Consider the following 17,113-nt stretch of genomic DNA (forward strand, 5'->3'; position numbering starts at 1 on the left):
TACAGTATTTATTGCAAATGTTCATGTCAGAGCAATGATTAAAATAGGATTTATTGGCCCACACCAACATGAACCCTCTTCCCCTGAGGGAGAAATCCCTTCTTTCTCTCTCCTTCTCTAACCCCCACCCTCCACGCCCCACTGTATGGATTGCATATTTTGCACTTCGATGCACTCACCTGACCACTGATATACATGTTCCATCTCGAGCTAGTTCCTAACATCCACAATACGTTCACCACTTCGAATAAAACAACAAGCTGTTTCACTCTGCATGAATAAGTTATGTGAAATCTCTCATTCTGCTAAATGGAGAAGCTCGTTGTGTTGTGTTGTGTTGTGTTGTGTTGTGTTGTGTTGTGTTGTGTTGTGTTGTGTTGTGTTGTGGGCTTTTTTTATTGCATTTTTTTTCTCTCACCTCTGTTCTTCTGTGCCATTACCTGACATGTGATAGCACATGTCTGTGTGTCATTTCCTCAGCCCACTCCCTTCCCTCTCACTTCTCAATAACTTACATCCTCTAGCCTCCCCCCTCTCTCCTCTCCTCTCCTCTCCTCTCCTCTCCTCTTCTTAATGATACCACATTTCACACTTGATCTTATTTCTCTTCATCCCATCTTTTAATTATGCAGCATTTTGGCTCCCTCTTCTAACGCTGCAGTCGGCATCCTACCTGTCTTTACACAGAGGATCTTCCAGCTGAACTGGGTCCTAACTGTATGTATACACTGATTGCTCCTAGATTTCCTGTGCAATAGACAATTACAATTATCTCTGCCTTTGATGTGCTTTCCAAAGAAGTGGGTCACGTCAGATGAGAGTATGTGAGTCAGATTTTAGTTTACCTCCAAGTTGAGGGAAATACAACAGTTCTTTGTAAAACTTTGTAAAAGATGAGCTGGAAGCGATCACCAAAATATACTCAACTGCTGTTTATTTTCAGGTTTTTTGTCTGACCATACTCCAGCTTTATCAGTCAAGCAAATAGTCAGACTAGTTTCCTTAAAAAAAATGCTTTGGAGAATGTCACTGGTGATTATGTTAGTCTATATTCTGAATTTGTATTGCAGTAAAATGCTCATAATAAATCCATAGAATTTACATATTTAATGTTGAATGAATGAAAACAGATAATTACTTTAATCTTCGTGTAGTTTTTACTATGAAAACATTTTGAATAAGTTATTTGCACATGGAAAAACGTGTTTCAAAATAGGCACATTATAATCTGAACTCATTAGCTCGTTCACACCTTTCAACCATGACTGATGATCTGCAGCAGCAAATAGACCTGACTCAGTCATTACCATGATACATACAGTACGTGTGTGTCGCAGAGGACACGGTAACAGTTTGTTGTTGGAGGAGGAGAGATAGTAATCCCTGTCGGTCTTTGGTGATGGATCAGAATGTCCACGCTGATCTTTCGCCGGCTGTCCAGCGTCTTCTTGTCAACAATGATGACATCGACCCCAGTTCATGTTCAGAGCTGATGCTTGGAGAATCTAGTCAGCGTTGTCAAGTCAGGCGTAGGCACTTACCACAGAATTTCAACACCTCAAAAGAAAAAAAAAAGATTTGTTCAACAAATACTCATTTGCTTTCTTTGTCAAGAGTTAAGCCCTTTTCACAGGAAGCAGTGAGCGCAGGTTGCGCACATCTGCCATATGTATTGCGCAGCGCAGTGCCGCTCTTGCGCGGAAGTTGAGCCAGGCTCCAACAGGACAGGACTCCCAAAACCGGAAATCGGGATTTGAGCCTCGAAGGTTTTTGTATCCACTCCGTCCCCCTCTTTGTGTTTACTGCTACTCGTCTCCTTCTCAGAGAAATTAATGGTGGGATTTTCTTCGGCAAATTTGTCAGATACTGTAGATAGGGCATCAATATTCACAACACAGGCATAGGTGGAAAGAAACACTTCCTGACGCATTTTGATCACACGTGATTTGCGCCAGGGTCCTGGTGCGCATGGAAAACACTGCGTCCTATGTGAAAAGGGCTTTACAGTGAATAAGAGATTTAGTTTATTTTTTATTGTCTGTACATGACAAAAATGCAACTGGAGTCAGTGACGACAAACAGGTAAACGGCTAAAAAGCTAACGATCATAACAAAATCTACCAGCATCCCTCAAAGCTCACAAATAAACACATTACCAGTTGTTGTTTTAAACCATAAAATGAAAATGAACTGTTTCCATGCTAAGCTATCAGTCTCCTGGGTGTGTCTTCATTTTTAAGAGACAGATATGACAGTGATTCGGACTAAAATCTCAGCTGATGGAGACTAAACACAGGTTCATCCAGGAGGAAAACTGAAGTGGTGTGTGGCATTACAAGCATGGAGTGGAGCTTGGACAAGAGACTGAATACTGAGCGCTCTCGCCCACATCTCATGATTTTAAGATGGCTCAGATATCTTCATATGTAGTGGTTGTACAAGGGCATGGATTGGCTGTGGTCGGACGCTCCTATTGATCTCGACACATTCTGATCCCTAGGTCAGAAATAAATATCTTAGGTAACTCTGCAAAGAGTCGGTTAATAATTTATTCAAATGGATCTTTCTAGATTTTTTTTTTTTTTTTAAGTTTAGCTTCCATATGAAGTTGAAAATTAGCCATGATTTTCATTTAACATAGTCAGTAAAATGTATACATAAAAATGTAAAATGTTATTTCACTGCATATAAGCACTTTAATCCTCAGATTTATAATATTCTGTGCACATCATTTAAGTCATGTTTCAATCCCCCACCCACCCCCAAACATTACAGTGATGGATGTTTATCTGCATGTGAACAAGCTCATTAGAAAATCCACACCCCATCAGCCCCTGCAAATAGTTACAAATGGATGCAGGGATACCTCATTTTTTTCCTGTTGATCATTTAACATCTCATTCAGCTCATTCAAACATAGTAAATAGAAAATCACTCTTTTGACTTGATCATTATGGATGAGATTGACTCGGCATCCAGGCAAATCTACATATGCACCATATATTTGGACGCATCTGTGTCCATTAAAACTAAAAGATTTTTCACATGAGAAGCATTTCACTGCGCACATCATCATCAAATCCAGAAAGCTGGCAAGACGAAGTCCACTATAATTATGCCAACCTGTTGAATATGTAGCTTGATAACTGATGTGTCTTTATGAATTGTATTTAATTGTTTCATTTTTTGTTTTGGAACTGCTCTGGGAGTAAAGTGTTTAAACTACCAAAACAGAGGGTTTTAGTGAGCAGCGTAAAGCAGAAAAGCATTCGCAGCTAGAGTTAAAGCAGTTACGCCAGATGCCAGACCTGCTATCAATTTAAATATAATTATACAGCACTCTCATCCATGCATATAACCTCTCCTTCTGTGCTCATTTATCATTTAACAGAATTTGAGAAAAAAAGTAAAATTGGACACTTACTTGTGGATCAATTTCTATCATGGTGAGGGGTATTTAGAGAGGAGGAAATGGAATTTATGTTCTAAAGGCCCATTAATAATAATAGCTTGGAATATCTACAGATTCCATGTGACACTTTCATTAATATCCTTAGTGCTTTTCAATGATTTATTGAACTGCAGTATATCACAGCACAGGCTGCATGTCGTCTTTGAATTTTATTTTTCTTCCAGGTTGGTCAGAAACTTATTTCATGTTGAACTTCTGTGTGTTGTTGATAACATGGGGGTTTTAAAATCCCATTTGTAGCCAAGCTTTGACTAATATTTGCACAGTATACTGTACATGAATCCTAGATATGTACAGGGGAAGTGGATCTGTTTGTAGGAAGCAGCCATTCAGTAGTTTAGCCCGCAAGGTCTGATCAGCAGAGACAGATTGCACAGCAGAGCAAAGATAGAGGAGGAAACAGGATGGGAAAAAAAAGTTACATTTGCTGACAAAATCAATTTCTGGTTTAAATGAATTAAAAGGAAAGAGAGGCAAGGAAAGTGGGGATTGAGAATGCATTTTACTCTCTCCAAATAAGCCTATAAAACCTTTAAATGCAGCAATAAACAGACTCAGATTGCAACGGTAGACATAAGAAGATATAGATTTTAATATCTTTATAAACATTTTTGTACTGTTCTCTGATGATAACTTACTGAACAATTGAGATATGGCAAAGAAAGAAGATGAGTAGGCATACAGTAGAACAAGAAAGAGTGAGGTGGAGAATTGTGCCTCGACAAATAAAAGGTTCTAAAAATATAACATGAAAAATACGTAAATAAACAAATCACCAGAAAATCAAAAAGCTCCTCCTGACGAGAGGAGCGAAAAAACCCTGTTATCATCATTGATGTCACTTATATTGTTTTTCTCATAGTAATACAGTAAATGATTAATATCAGCACTGCAAGAAGTCCTCCGCCGTCTCCATTGTTACTGGTACAGTTCACATCATTGATACAAACACCATCTTATCTGTAGATTTATGGGAGGCACAAACGCTGCAGACGTACAGCACATTGTTCTGTAATTGTCCATCTGTCAGTCTGCATTGTGCCGCATTCCCTCGTTACTTCAGAAGCGATTGTCTTGGTCTTGGATCCTCACATCCATGGACAATCACATCAGTTAATTAGGAGGCATAATTTTCTCTGCATGATCCCTGTTTTGCCATGCTCCATTCAAATTGTTTTTTGAATGTTTTTTTTTTCCTTTTTTTTTCTTTTTTGATCACGAGTCATTTAAGGTACACACACATTTTTTTCTCCAGTCTTGTTGTTGTATTCCTTTTGAAGTTCAGTAATTAAGAAAAAAATGTGTTCCTCATATTCTCATTGAGGAAAGTATGCCCTCGCTTTTGAGGGATCAGTTCAGCACAACCTCACTGGGAAACTGAGAAAGCCCCGTCTGACCCCCAACCTCTAAGGCTCCTGTTGGCCCTGCAGCAGAGATCCATCTCTAGGTCCATTTTGTGTCTTAGAAAAAAATCAAATGAACAACATCTGACACAAGATATAGACAGACTCTTCAATATTCACAGCTTGATCTCCCAGAGACACACAGATTTTCCAAGCAAATGAAAATAGCGCATGGCAGTCCTCGTCATCTTGAGACATTTAGCAGCTTATTATTCAGTTGCACAGGGGGAGGAAAGTGATGGAAATAAAAATGGATGCAGAGGTGTGTGCAGAAATGCAATAAGAAATACAGCTAAATAATGGGCAAAAGGGTCAGCGGGGGTTGCCCGAGTATCTCACCTGTTAGGGTGCACCCCACTAACAAGGCTGAATCCTTACAGCAGCTGCCTGGTTTCACTTTCAACCCGGGCCCTTTGCTGCATGTCATTCGCTCTCTCTCTCCCTGACTTTGCTGTCATTCTCTACTGTCTATCAAATAAAAAAGCAGACATGTTAAAAAAAACAACATAAAAACTAAGAAATAGGCAGAAAGGTTGGTACAGCACCTGGAAAAAAAGCCAGCAATATGTAAAGAGTAGTTGTGATTTCTTACAGCTTCATACAGCGTACAAGCTGACTGGTTGTTCTGTTTATGGCCTTAAAAAACCTGTGGCTATAGATTTCCATTCCTTAACAAGAATGACATTCTTATGTCTGACTCTGACTCTAACAATTTATTGCCATGCTTACACTTTACATCTGTGTTTATGAGAAATGCATCCTGTTTGGAACAGCAGGAAGGATGAGAGCAAGATGGGGCCGACACTGAAGGTTTCATTTCGTGCTTTCTTGTTTACGGTTTACAAACAGTGAATTAAAAAATTAAAGCTGGATGCAGCACTTGAAGATGTAGCTCATCTGTTTTGAAGCTAACTGGCTGACAAGTTTTACCTCTCTTTATCTCTCACTCTTTTCACCAAATTTTGGTTACCCCAACTCCGTTTGAGTGAAGAACCGAAGTTAAAAAAAAATAGATTAGATGCCATGACATATGAAGATGAAATCATACTGGCTTAAGTGGCAGTGCAAGCTTGGTCTGTATTCATCTTTTCATTCTCAGTCCCTCCAATTTTTGTGCTGCGAGTCTCTCCTTTGTAGATGTTTGATGCTTTGTTTGAGTCTGAACAGTAAAGCTCCCTACACAACATTTACACATATAATCACACTCACACACACATACATAAAAGACACACAGGCCTTGTAAGTGCAGGAGCAAGAGAGGGTCTGAGGGCTGTGTTTTTTTTCTGTGATTAACATTTGCCCTCTGAAGGTCAGCGGAGGATGTAGTCAATATTTGTTGTTATCAAGGCCACAAAGAGGGCGTAGACATGTAGTAAGGACTGGGATAAGGTTGCCCTATTGTTGGCTTGCTGAACCCCACTAGGGGGGCGAACAGTGGTCCGCGGAGTGCACTTGTGCTTCCTCCTTGTGACGGTGCCGTCAGGGGACGTGTGGTCATGTTTCCCCCCATCTGTGAAATCTGAGGAGGAGTCCTCCTTGTCTGCCATCACCTCCTTTGAGTGGTGAACCTCATTGTCACCCTTCCCCTTGCTCACCCTGTTTCGAGGCTTTGTGCAGTTCCGAGGACGGTTAGGCCTCGAGGGGTGCACTATGTTGGTCTGCCCTCCAGACCCCCCCACTGCTACTCCACGATTCATTGATGGATTGACCGTGCCAGATAAATTGTTAGTTTGGGCTCTGGACTCAGAGTTGGGAACAGTTGGTGAACAGTTGGGGAAGTCCTCCTTGCGCAGCTCTTTGAGGTCTTTCCCAACCATATTAGCCGGTGCCTCGCAACCTACTGTCGATGTTGAACCTCGGAAACGTTTCAACCATTCCCATAGCGTCAGGACTTTGCAGTCACATGACCAGGGGTTGTTGTTCAGGCGCAGGTATTCGAGGGCCGGCAGCATGTCCAGGCACTGTCCAGGTAGCTGTTTCAGGGAGTTGTTGAAAAGGAAGAGGGTGGTGAGACGTTTCAGGTCATGAAAGGCCAGGCGGTCAACCCACTCAATCTGGTTCTGGTGCAGGAGCAGTCGGTCCAGGGCTCGTAGGCCTCTGAAGGTGTTCTGGTTAAGGCTCCACAGACGGTTTCCATGCAGAAACAGGTGGCTCAGGTTGTGGAGGTCCATAAATGTGTCATCCTGCAGGAACTTGAGGTGATTATCCTGAAAAGACACAGAGAGCATACAATCACAAGATCACAAATTACGCAATTGTTTCATTGCAGTATTGTTGTAACTTAATGTTTTGTCTGTATGAGATGAGATGAATAAAGTGAATTAGTATACCATGCACACAGTCTGTCATCTTTGAACTACTGATCAAACATGGACACAAATTACATATTATCATAGTCATCATCTGTTCAAATTCAAAGTTCTCAGTCAATAAGTGATAACGGCTGGGTGGGTGGGCATTTAAACTGGCCAATTGAATGCTCTTTTGCATACAATGCTGCTGTTGTACAGTTTTGAATGGATAATAACGATTTAGTCCCATCTGAATAATGTATGGAAGTATGCCACCATCTAAGAAAGTGATGAAACTAGGGAAGCTTGGTTGCTGTAAAATGCAACAGCATTCCAATGATATTAAAAGATAAAGTCATTAATTTGAGGTAGCTGGAGAACTGCACATACTGTACACTCAGCAACATTTTAACGTATTTCAGGATTAGGTTACATGGGTTGATGTTTGAATGAGTTATAAGTTCAAGTGACAGCAAAGTTTGAGTCCTTATTGTAAAATGAACCACATGAATTGTGAATTAAGCGCACCTGCAAGTAAAGATACTGTAGATTTCTCAGGCCTTGGAAGATGTTATTAGGAAGTGAACTGAGTCCACATCGGTACAGATGAAGCGAATTGAGCCGACTCAGCCCGTGAAATGTGTCCTCAGCCAAGGAGCGCAGGTGGCGGTTGTCTCCCAGATCCAGCTCCTCCAGCAGTGTGAAACCGTGGAAGGTGGAGGGCTCGATGTACGTGATGTTGTTGGAGTAGATCCAGAGAGTGACTGTGTTGGAGCTGAAGTGGCCCCGAAGTAAGCGATGGATCTTATTGTTCTGTAAGAAGATGCGCTCACTGTCAGGAGGAATGCCTTCGGGGACAGACAGGAAGTTGTGGGCTTGGCAGGAGACGGTGCTGGGTGCAGTGTAGCAGACACAGTGACGAGGGCAGGACCAGGAAAACTCAAGTCCACAGAGAACGAGCAGGAACTCAAGCCCGCAGCCTGCAGTGAGCACACACACACACAGGCAGGTTGAGAGAGATTAGACAAATATATCACACACACAGACAGGAAAGAACAAGGAAAATGAATTAAGTGCATAATTCAATTTAATTTCAAAGTTAGACTTAGTGCCTTCATCAAAACCTGAGGAGGAATATGCAGGAACATAGGAAAATAATGATGTTTACAATCGCAACAGTTTGAGACTGTCAGCATCTTAGTTCAGTGTGTTTGAAAGTAAAATGAAAGTCCTCTAATCCTGAAACATGAGTGTCTTTACAACAAGTCATACAACACAGGTCAGGAGAACAAGCACTGAGCAGAAGCAACAAAAGACCTCAAGTCTCAATTTAACAAATTAACTCTTCATTTGATTTTGTGTCCATTGGAGACATGGATCGCCTCTTATACAGTAGGTCCATTGTCTCCGTCTTATCTGTTGCACTCATGGCACAGCCCATTATATACATCGGACCTTCCTGTCACAGTCTGCAGCCCGAATCTACTGAGTTAATTTAAGGCGCACTCACACTAGGCAATTGTAACATGCCCAAGCACGTTTGCCCCCTAAAGTCCGGATTCTATTGCTAATGTAAGAGCAAGTGTACCGTGCTTGAGTACGGTACACTTCCCTGGCCCGGTACAGTTGGAGGAGGTGTGCTTGAGCACGGTATGCTTGGTCAGGAATGCGCACAAGCATGTAACGCGCTTCGGGTTCGTTCTCCATCCCACTTCTACAAGCGTTGTGCCATGCGTATGTCAACATGGCTAGTTAACATCGCTTTGAGTAAACTTCAAGATAACCATGACAACCGGTCAGAGATGGGGACTCGAGTTTGCGACTCGAACTCGAGTCGCACTTAAGTCGCACCCACAGAGACTTCAGACTTGACTTGGACTCGTGCCCAAAAGACTTCAGACTCGACTCGGACTCGTGTTTTGAGACTCGTGAACAATCATTATTTTTTTTGGCTCGTGCCAAAAAAGAGAAAAGGCCAGTGCAGAGGGGCAGAGCAGCCTTGATTCTTTCTTGACTCAGAATACAGTTTCCTTTAAAGGAAATCTTTCATTGTGTGTTTTCTTCATATTGCATTGCAATATCCTGTTTAAAGTGATCATATAATAAACAACTAATCAATACTGTATAGATAAAGGAGTGATAATAACCTACAGTAAATGCTTTGAATCTCTTAGATAGCTGTGCAGTAGCCTTAGTAGACCGGATAGCAGCAGATGATAGAAGGGTCATTAACCAGAGGAGACAGGAGACTTTTATTTTTTAGAGACTTGAGACTTGACTTGGACTTGTGACCAAAGACTTGAGACTTGACTTGGACTTGTGACCAAAGACTTGAGACTTGACTTGGACTTGCCAAAAAAGACTTGTGAACATCTCTGCAACCGGTCATACAGTTCAAATCAAATCAATCTTTATTTATAGAGCACCTTTCATACATGGGAATGCAACACAAAGTGCTTTACACACAGAAAAATAGAAACAGAAAACAAATTACAAGTAAAAACCCCTCCCTCCCACACCCCATACTGCACACACACACACACACACACACACACCTACACACACACACACACACACACAGTTAAAAGGTGCTGTTCTTTCTGCAGTCAGGTTAAGCTCGCATCCACCATGTTGGTAAACAAATAATCCCCCTATATCAACGTAATGATGTATGTGTCGGTGCTTGAGCACAATTGGGCTCGGGGTGATGTAAGTGCGGGCCAGCGGGGGACAGGGTAGGGGGGGCATTCGTGCTTCAGCACAGTACGGAACAACTGGCCCTAGTGCGAGTGCACCCTTAGTCCAACAATGAGGAGTCTGCTGAAGAGAGCAAACAATGACACCTGCTCCAGTGAGTCACACAACGTCCTAGCGAGGCTGATTGAATCCCCAGTGCAACACTTGTCTGGTTTGAAACATATGCAGCCATTTCAGAAATCACCCTTTCCAATATTCTGCCACCTTGGGGAAATGTGCTATTAGGAGTCCAGTCTCTTTCCTGAGTCCATTGGCAGTACTTTGCAGTGAGCAGAGGCTGCCATCAGTCCGTTTGTGTTGTTAAATGGGGCGTGGAATGCTTATTTAAACTCGTAGTAAGCTGCTCTGAGGCGCTTTCTGATCGGTGACATGATTCCCCAGATCCTTGAGTGGGAGATCTGACTTATCCACGGTCTCATCTAAAATGAGCACAGCTCACTCCCCCTCATCACGAAAGTTCCATCTGACAACCCCTGGCTGTCTTCTGCTCAATTTATTATGCACAGCATAGCGGACGCCCGATTCACTGCCTCTAATCGATAGGCCTCTGTTGCCTTTTAACTCACCCTGTAATCCTGGGTCTTTTATGCTAGAAATTCAGGAGCTGCAGAATTACTCTCCACCAAGAGACAGGCGTATTTATCTGAATGTATTTTCTCGCCAAACTGTGGCTAAGCTGTGACATTCAGCGTCTGACTCCACTGACCTTTAACAGTAATTCTGTGTCTAGTTGTGGAGCCCGAGCACAGAGCCGTGTGCCACCTGAACAGGAGTGTGCTCGTGCACAAATCTAATCCTATTTGTTAAGCCCTGCCGCTGGGCAACAATGGAAATGCATGCATCCTCCTAAACCAGAACTGTGGCCACTAAATGAGGTGATTCTTCACGGTTGAACACTGTCAGAAGGTTGAACGTGAGAGAGTGTTCACATGTGCAGGTGAAATATTGTGTTTGAGACCATAATAATGTGCCATTGCAGAGGGCTGCAACAGGCTTTGGCTTTATTTGAACTTTTCATTTTGATGTCCTAACCTGCATCAGGACATGGACCCCTTACCATATCACTGGCTACATCCACATTTGTCACACCGTCAAGACCAAACAAGGAAGCCGTTTCACTATTTTGTCACTTGCTGTATGTTCTCTCTACTCGCCATCTCCATGAAGATGTATCGAGCATGGCACCCGCTGACTGAGTAAATAGGGGAGAACGTTTTTCATTACTCTTGGGAAATAAAGGTTTGTTTTATTTATCAGATAAATAAGCAAGACAACACAGGAAATTTTCCAGCTGCTCTTCAAGGAACATTTGCATAAAGCAGCAGCCACCAGGTAACTGAGATGCAGCTTTCTTCTCATTGAATTTGGTATTGGTGTGTGTGCGTGCGTGTGTTTAGAATGTACAAACTAAAAGACATGTATTTTGCCTTCAGTGTTTACATTTGTTCTGAATATAAATGACTTGTAAGTCACCTGCCTTGTCCTTTCCCTGCAGTGATATCATTCAAGGCCTCACACAATTTCCATTTACTCTTTGCTTCATGCATGTCTTCCTCAGAATTAGGTATCAGATATCTAACAAGCAAATGATCTGCGAAGGCAAAAGACAGACATTGATAAGGGTGATACACAAGGAAAGTGCGGGAATGAGAATGTAGATGCTGCCAAGATAGTGAGGCGGTTTGAATCAGCGATCTGCTAATCATGTTGGACACATAAGGATGCGCCTCCTCTCACTCTCCTCAGCTTGTCAGGACAAAGTAATAGATTCTTTACCCTGCTTAATCTATTCCTCTAAAATGCCTGTTGTCGGTGCTTTGCCACATGTCTCTCTCTCTTTGTGGAGGAAAAAACACAGGGAATAAAAACATGGTTTATATGGGGTATAATGTCTTCCTTCCTTTTCTACCTATGAACAAAATCTATTAATGTGAATCCCCGTGAAAGCTTTAGAAGACGTGAACTTATGATAGGCCCACTCTTTAGATGCTGAAAGTATCTCATACAATCTCTTCTGCATGCAGATTGAGTGACTGGAGAGGAGCATGCACCCTTTTCCTTGTTTTCAGCCACACCGAGGGCATGTGTGCTCTTTTGTGCAGCTGGCATAACATGCACTTCCACTGGAGACTGTAACGCCTGCCAGCTCCCTGATCTCAGCACCCATGTGTTTACAGCGCCAAACATTTCTTTAAATACAGCTGTTAACAAAAATGCGCACACGCATTCACACAGCACAATGTCACAAAGATGTATATGTGCATAAGCTCTCTATACAGTCTCAGATACTAACGCGTGCGTCAGGTTTGGAACTGAATGCCGCAGATCATGTCAGTGTGACAAGCATAAAAGGCTGAATGACACTTGTTTACAGAGCTTTGAGTAGGGAGTCTGGTTTTTAGCACTGGGGAAAAAATAAGTATTGTGTGGGAATGCTCTCCTTAAATGAAAATGTAAGAAATTAACGTGTGTCATAACTACATTGTGCGTTCACACAATGAGGCATTCAGCTCAAATTGTATTATAAAAATAGCTTTGGACACAACGGAGCATATATATGCCAATAGTGCCTATTGGAATTTGGCAGAATAAAGGAGCGGCTCTAAAAGAGAAATAATGTGTTTTTGGAAAGGCGAAGGTGCAGCTATTTCTGGTGGTAGGAGACTGAGCTGTGTATTAACACTCTCGTCACAAGTCTCTCACCTCCAAGTCCTTCTCTATGCAGCTTTCTGTCAACCCCCTTTTTTTTCATGCCTACTGGTTACTGATGACAGATGCTATTGATAGCTCTTCACAGGGAAAATCACGATTGACACTGTGACCTCATCTTCGCCAAATTTCCTTTTACCTTTGGCAGTGTAGAAAGGAAATGGATAAATAAATGAATAAAACAGAATGGTGCAGGTCCCCTGACAGACAATGAGAAGTGACTGAGTAGAATATCAATGAAACATAGTTCACACTAGATTTGCCCTCATGAATAACCCATCTCTGCTAATAGGAGAGAAATGGTACGTCTGTAAAGCTGCGTGACTCTGCCCATCATTAGACTGGACAAACTCAATTTCCTGTGTCTCTCCAAAGACTCCAATAAGCACCCTGGTGTTTTCTCTCCTGTTATTGGCTGGTTCTAAATAAGATCTCGATTCCACACTCAGATGGTGTTCACAGTCGTAGAAAAGCTCACAATGGTTGGTTAATAATGGCAAACTGTGTTGAATTTAACGGTGTAGAGCTGATTCTACATATGTAGAGAATATTAGCAATACAGCCATATTTGTATCGGTAGCTTTATACTGCAAAAATATCTGAAGTTATACCATAAGTCTGAACCAATTACTTTACAGTGGAGGACGCTGAACTACAGCTAAACAACCCTAGAGAGAAATCTAGCATGTGTGGTACAAAATTACAACACACAATACAGAAAAGACACACGCAAAAAGTAGCTTCATGTTCACAGTTGGTTCAAAAAAAGTTTTTAAAAATGGGAATGTGCTGCATTGGCTTTGCTGGAAACAATAGCTGCTTTTGTCTGTGGTGATTGTTCCTGTGGTTATTGTAGGCTGAGGAGGTCTGTCCATGACGATGCTGTCACGGTGTGAGCACTGGCTTTTGCTCTTGCACTACACATACTGCAAGTGGTGACTGCCTGACGAATGAATTGCCTGGACATGGCTTCACAGTGGTTGGGTGGAAGAAAAAGGAGTCAGTGCTGGTCAAAGGGGTTCAATCACAGTAGACATGCAACAGCAAAAAAAAGTAATTCAACAACTTGAATCAGTATCCACATGTAGTTGAAATACCAGAAAGCTATTGTTAGACTACTACCCCAACACTGGTGACACTTCAGCCATGTACGTTTTATTTGCATTTGAACCACACCTTCTAAAAAGAAAGAGAAAAGTGAGTCTAACCTGAGTCTATGGAGGATTTAACCACATTTTTTTTTTAAGTTGGAGGTAAGGTTAAAAAAGCTATTTATGAAACTCTGAAAAGTTTTCATCCATTTTGAATGCACATCTGATACCACAACTCTTTACTTTCCCCATCTACTGTCAAGTCATGCATGGTGCCAGGCTTCAATATGATTTATTCATGATTTATTTATTTTTAAAATGCTATGGTACATATTAATAAACATTCAGAATGTAAATATGTGTGAGATTGTACCCCCATGGCTAATTTCCATCTCTTGTCCCATTGACCCAATATTAGATAATGTGGTTAAATGATTAATAATGCCTGTCATTACTGCAAAAAATATAAAATAAGTGGCTATTCTCATTATCAAGTCTATTTGTATTCCTTATTATAGATCTCTAAGACACAGTTTAATTTATTTAGACTGTAAACTTGACAAATCAGGGTAATAAGGAGTCATACTGTATCTAAAACTCAGATGCAAGTATTTACTCTTAAAGGATAAATAAACACCAATAACGACACAATACTAATACTCAATACTAATACTGAAGCTGTTTCTTATCTTTTGTCTCTGTTGACTTGTTAAAATCACTGATTTACTTCCATTATTTTCTGACTGAACAGCAAACTCACACATGGACGACCAAGCCAGTAGCTGTGACCAGCAACACTTCTGCCCGGGAATATTTGTTTTTGTTTTGTTTTTTTCACAGCCAGTCGCAGAATGTAATGGATTTAGTCTCATTTGCCATTCTCCAGCCCCAGTGTAAGCTTCATAAGGCTGTCTGACTATTCTTCTAGTGAATGAAAGGAAAATGGGAGAGAACAATGACAACGCTGAGATCTGGGAGAGAAACAGAGTAGAATAGAAATATTTCAGAGATGCATCACTTTAGTGTGATATTCTTCCAGTGCAGTGCAGTCTCTCTCTCTCTCTCTCTCTCTCTCTCTCTCTCTCTCTCTCTCTCTCTCTCTCTCTCTCTCTCTCTCTCTCTCTCTCTCTCTCTCTCTCTCTCTCTCTGTTGGAGCACACTGCTAATAAATTAGGTCACCCAGAGCTCATAGTGTAATTATTACATACAGTGAATTTACAGATTCTTCCTGGTGAGTTCAACCTTTTTTTGTTTTTGGAAAATCCTCTTTGCAATTGCCAGTTTACTCTCTTTGTTTCTTTTTCTCCATCTTCTTGTGATTGATACATTTTATAAGACTGTGTGTGTTTGTTTTTTTTGTTTTTTGAGAGATTAGTCAGCGTTGACTTTAATTGACCTCATTACTCTTCTTCATAAAAAGATCAGATCATAGTGCAAAGCTGGTCCTCAGGGTTTGTTCTATTGATTTTGGTTGTTGTTGTGCTCCATGTTTTATTCCTTTGATTTGTGGCATTTGTGTTGGCACAGAAACTGTGAAGTGTCAACACACTTAACATTATTGTCTCTTCCTGCACAGTAATTATGATTTGATCATTCTTCTCTCAGTTTGGCCTCACTTCAAGGCACTGAACTCATGCATCGTGTTTCTAATTGTATCCCTGCAGAGACAGAGGAACAGTTAGGCTACAGTAAAAGAAGAGCACAGTCACATAAGCAGGTTGGCATACAGAATGCCAAGTTATGTCAGGGTTAAATGGACCAGTGTATTCCCCACTGTATTGATGTAAAGTGCTATTTTATAGTTGTTTGATATTGTGAGTAGCAGTAATGAGGTGGACCAGTCGATCCAAAGGGAAATGTAGAGAGAGAATAATTACGACTGTGCCCCAAGGAAACTGTGACTGTGGTCTCTCTCACCTGGAGACTTGGGGCAGATACTTGAAATTGCAGAGTGTTGAGGATCTCATTGGTAACAGTGTGGCTCAACATTAGCAATCAAGTAAACCAGACAGAAGTTGAACATGAAAAAGGCAGAGATGATGTGAATGACAGCACTGTTTCTCAGGTTGAAGAATCACAGGGTCCTAAAAATAACTGCACCGTATGGAGCATGTACAGAATAAAGAGGATAATTTGCGGAGAGTGTGCAGGTGAATAAAACTAATTTATTTCAAATACAATATTTGAAGATGCTGAAAAGCCAGGCAGAGAGGCACGGAGCTGATGGTGAGCTATCCAGTTTTTTTTTTTTTTTTTTTTTTTACCTACATTTTAATTAACACAGTTAATGGATGTCTAGTAGGTGCTAATTCCACTTTCTTATGTTTGGGAGCACATCTGCACCTGCTGCTCTTCTACTCTTAACACCCTCACAGCATTAAATACTGTAGATAGATGCCATATGGGCTACATGCAAGCACATGCATGCAAATGCATACACATACCGTGTACACACACACACAAGCCAGCCAAATCACCACTGTTGGGAAGCAACACTCTCAGCCACCGACTACATTAATTCATGATGACAGCACAAAGCCAAATGATTCAAATATATTGCACTCCCTGTGGCGGTACTACACAACACTGGCCAAACTAAACTAATGGTTCTGCCAAACCTATATAAATCATCCGAAGTGTATCCATATGTAGTTCCTATACTGTAGTTCCATTAAAGTGATAGAGAGCATTTATAATGCAATTCCCGTCGGTGGAGTGGCTAATAATTATCTTTCATGGTTGACGGTCTGCACGTCTCAGAGGTGTTCGATATAATGTATGTATAACAAAATGTAGAGAAATATTTACAGTCTCTTTCACAAGAGACACAATGGGTCATTGGTGTCGGCGTCATCTCACAAGCTGAGTGTGGCCAAAACGGTAAATCTGTCCCATTATCATATGGGAAGTTAGGTTTTTTTTTCCTGAATAAAAGTGCAGCAGTGTAACATGCCGATCCTGGTTATTCTGGTTATAACCACTTTTTTCTTCTGGACATTTTTCCTAAGAGCAATTTGCTTTGAATGACACTAGTCGAAGTACAGCAATATTGCCTACAGGGTAAATGAGGCAACAAAACCCTCATCATGATAAACTTGTGAGTATGAATCAGTCAGTCATCTACAGCAGAGTCTTTGGTTAGCAGCACTTTAATTAACAATTTTGATCAAAAGGTCTTGAACCACTTGTAGCTACTGCTATTAAAAGTTTAGGAAAAAAAAAATAATGAAAGGACTTTAATTAAAGGCGGGAAATAAAGGACTTAGAATTTGTAATTATTTCCCTTTTTTCCCTAATTCCTTTTTAAAGATAAAAATGGTGATGATAGCGTTAACTATTCCTCAGAATTGCACAAAAGTACCTTACTTAGTCCTACGGAAATGTTTAGCG

General features: G+C 41.1%; 1 protein-coding gene across 1 annotated transcript in view; it reads right to left on the reverse strand.

Annotated features, from left to right (window-relative positions):
* Positions 1-6,185: 6,185 nt before the first annotated feature.
* Positions 6,186-17,113, reverse strand: part of rtn4rl1b (reticulon 4 receptor-like 1b) — a gene marked incomplete at its 3' end in the record, with an annotated part of 150,519 nt that continues 139,591 nt past the window's right edge. Inside the window, exons 2-3 of the mRNA XM_083985423.1 lie at positions 7,695-8,146; positions 6,186-7,082 (exon numbers count right to left, since the gene is read on the reverse strand). Of these exons, the coding sequence (XP_083841549.1) occupies positions 6,186-7,082; positions 7,695-8,146 (1,349 nt within the window). The remainder of the gene's footprint in view (positions 7,083-7,694; positions 8,147-17,113) is intronic.

This window comes from Trachurus trachurus (genome assembly GCF_905171665.1).
Source record: "Trachurus trachurus genome assembly, chromosome: 13".
NCBI lineage: Eukaryota > Metazoa > Chordata > Actinopteri > Carangiformes > Carangidae > Trachurus > Trachurus trachurus.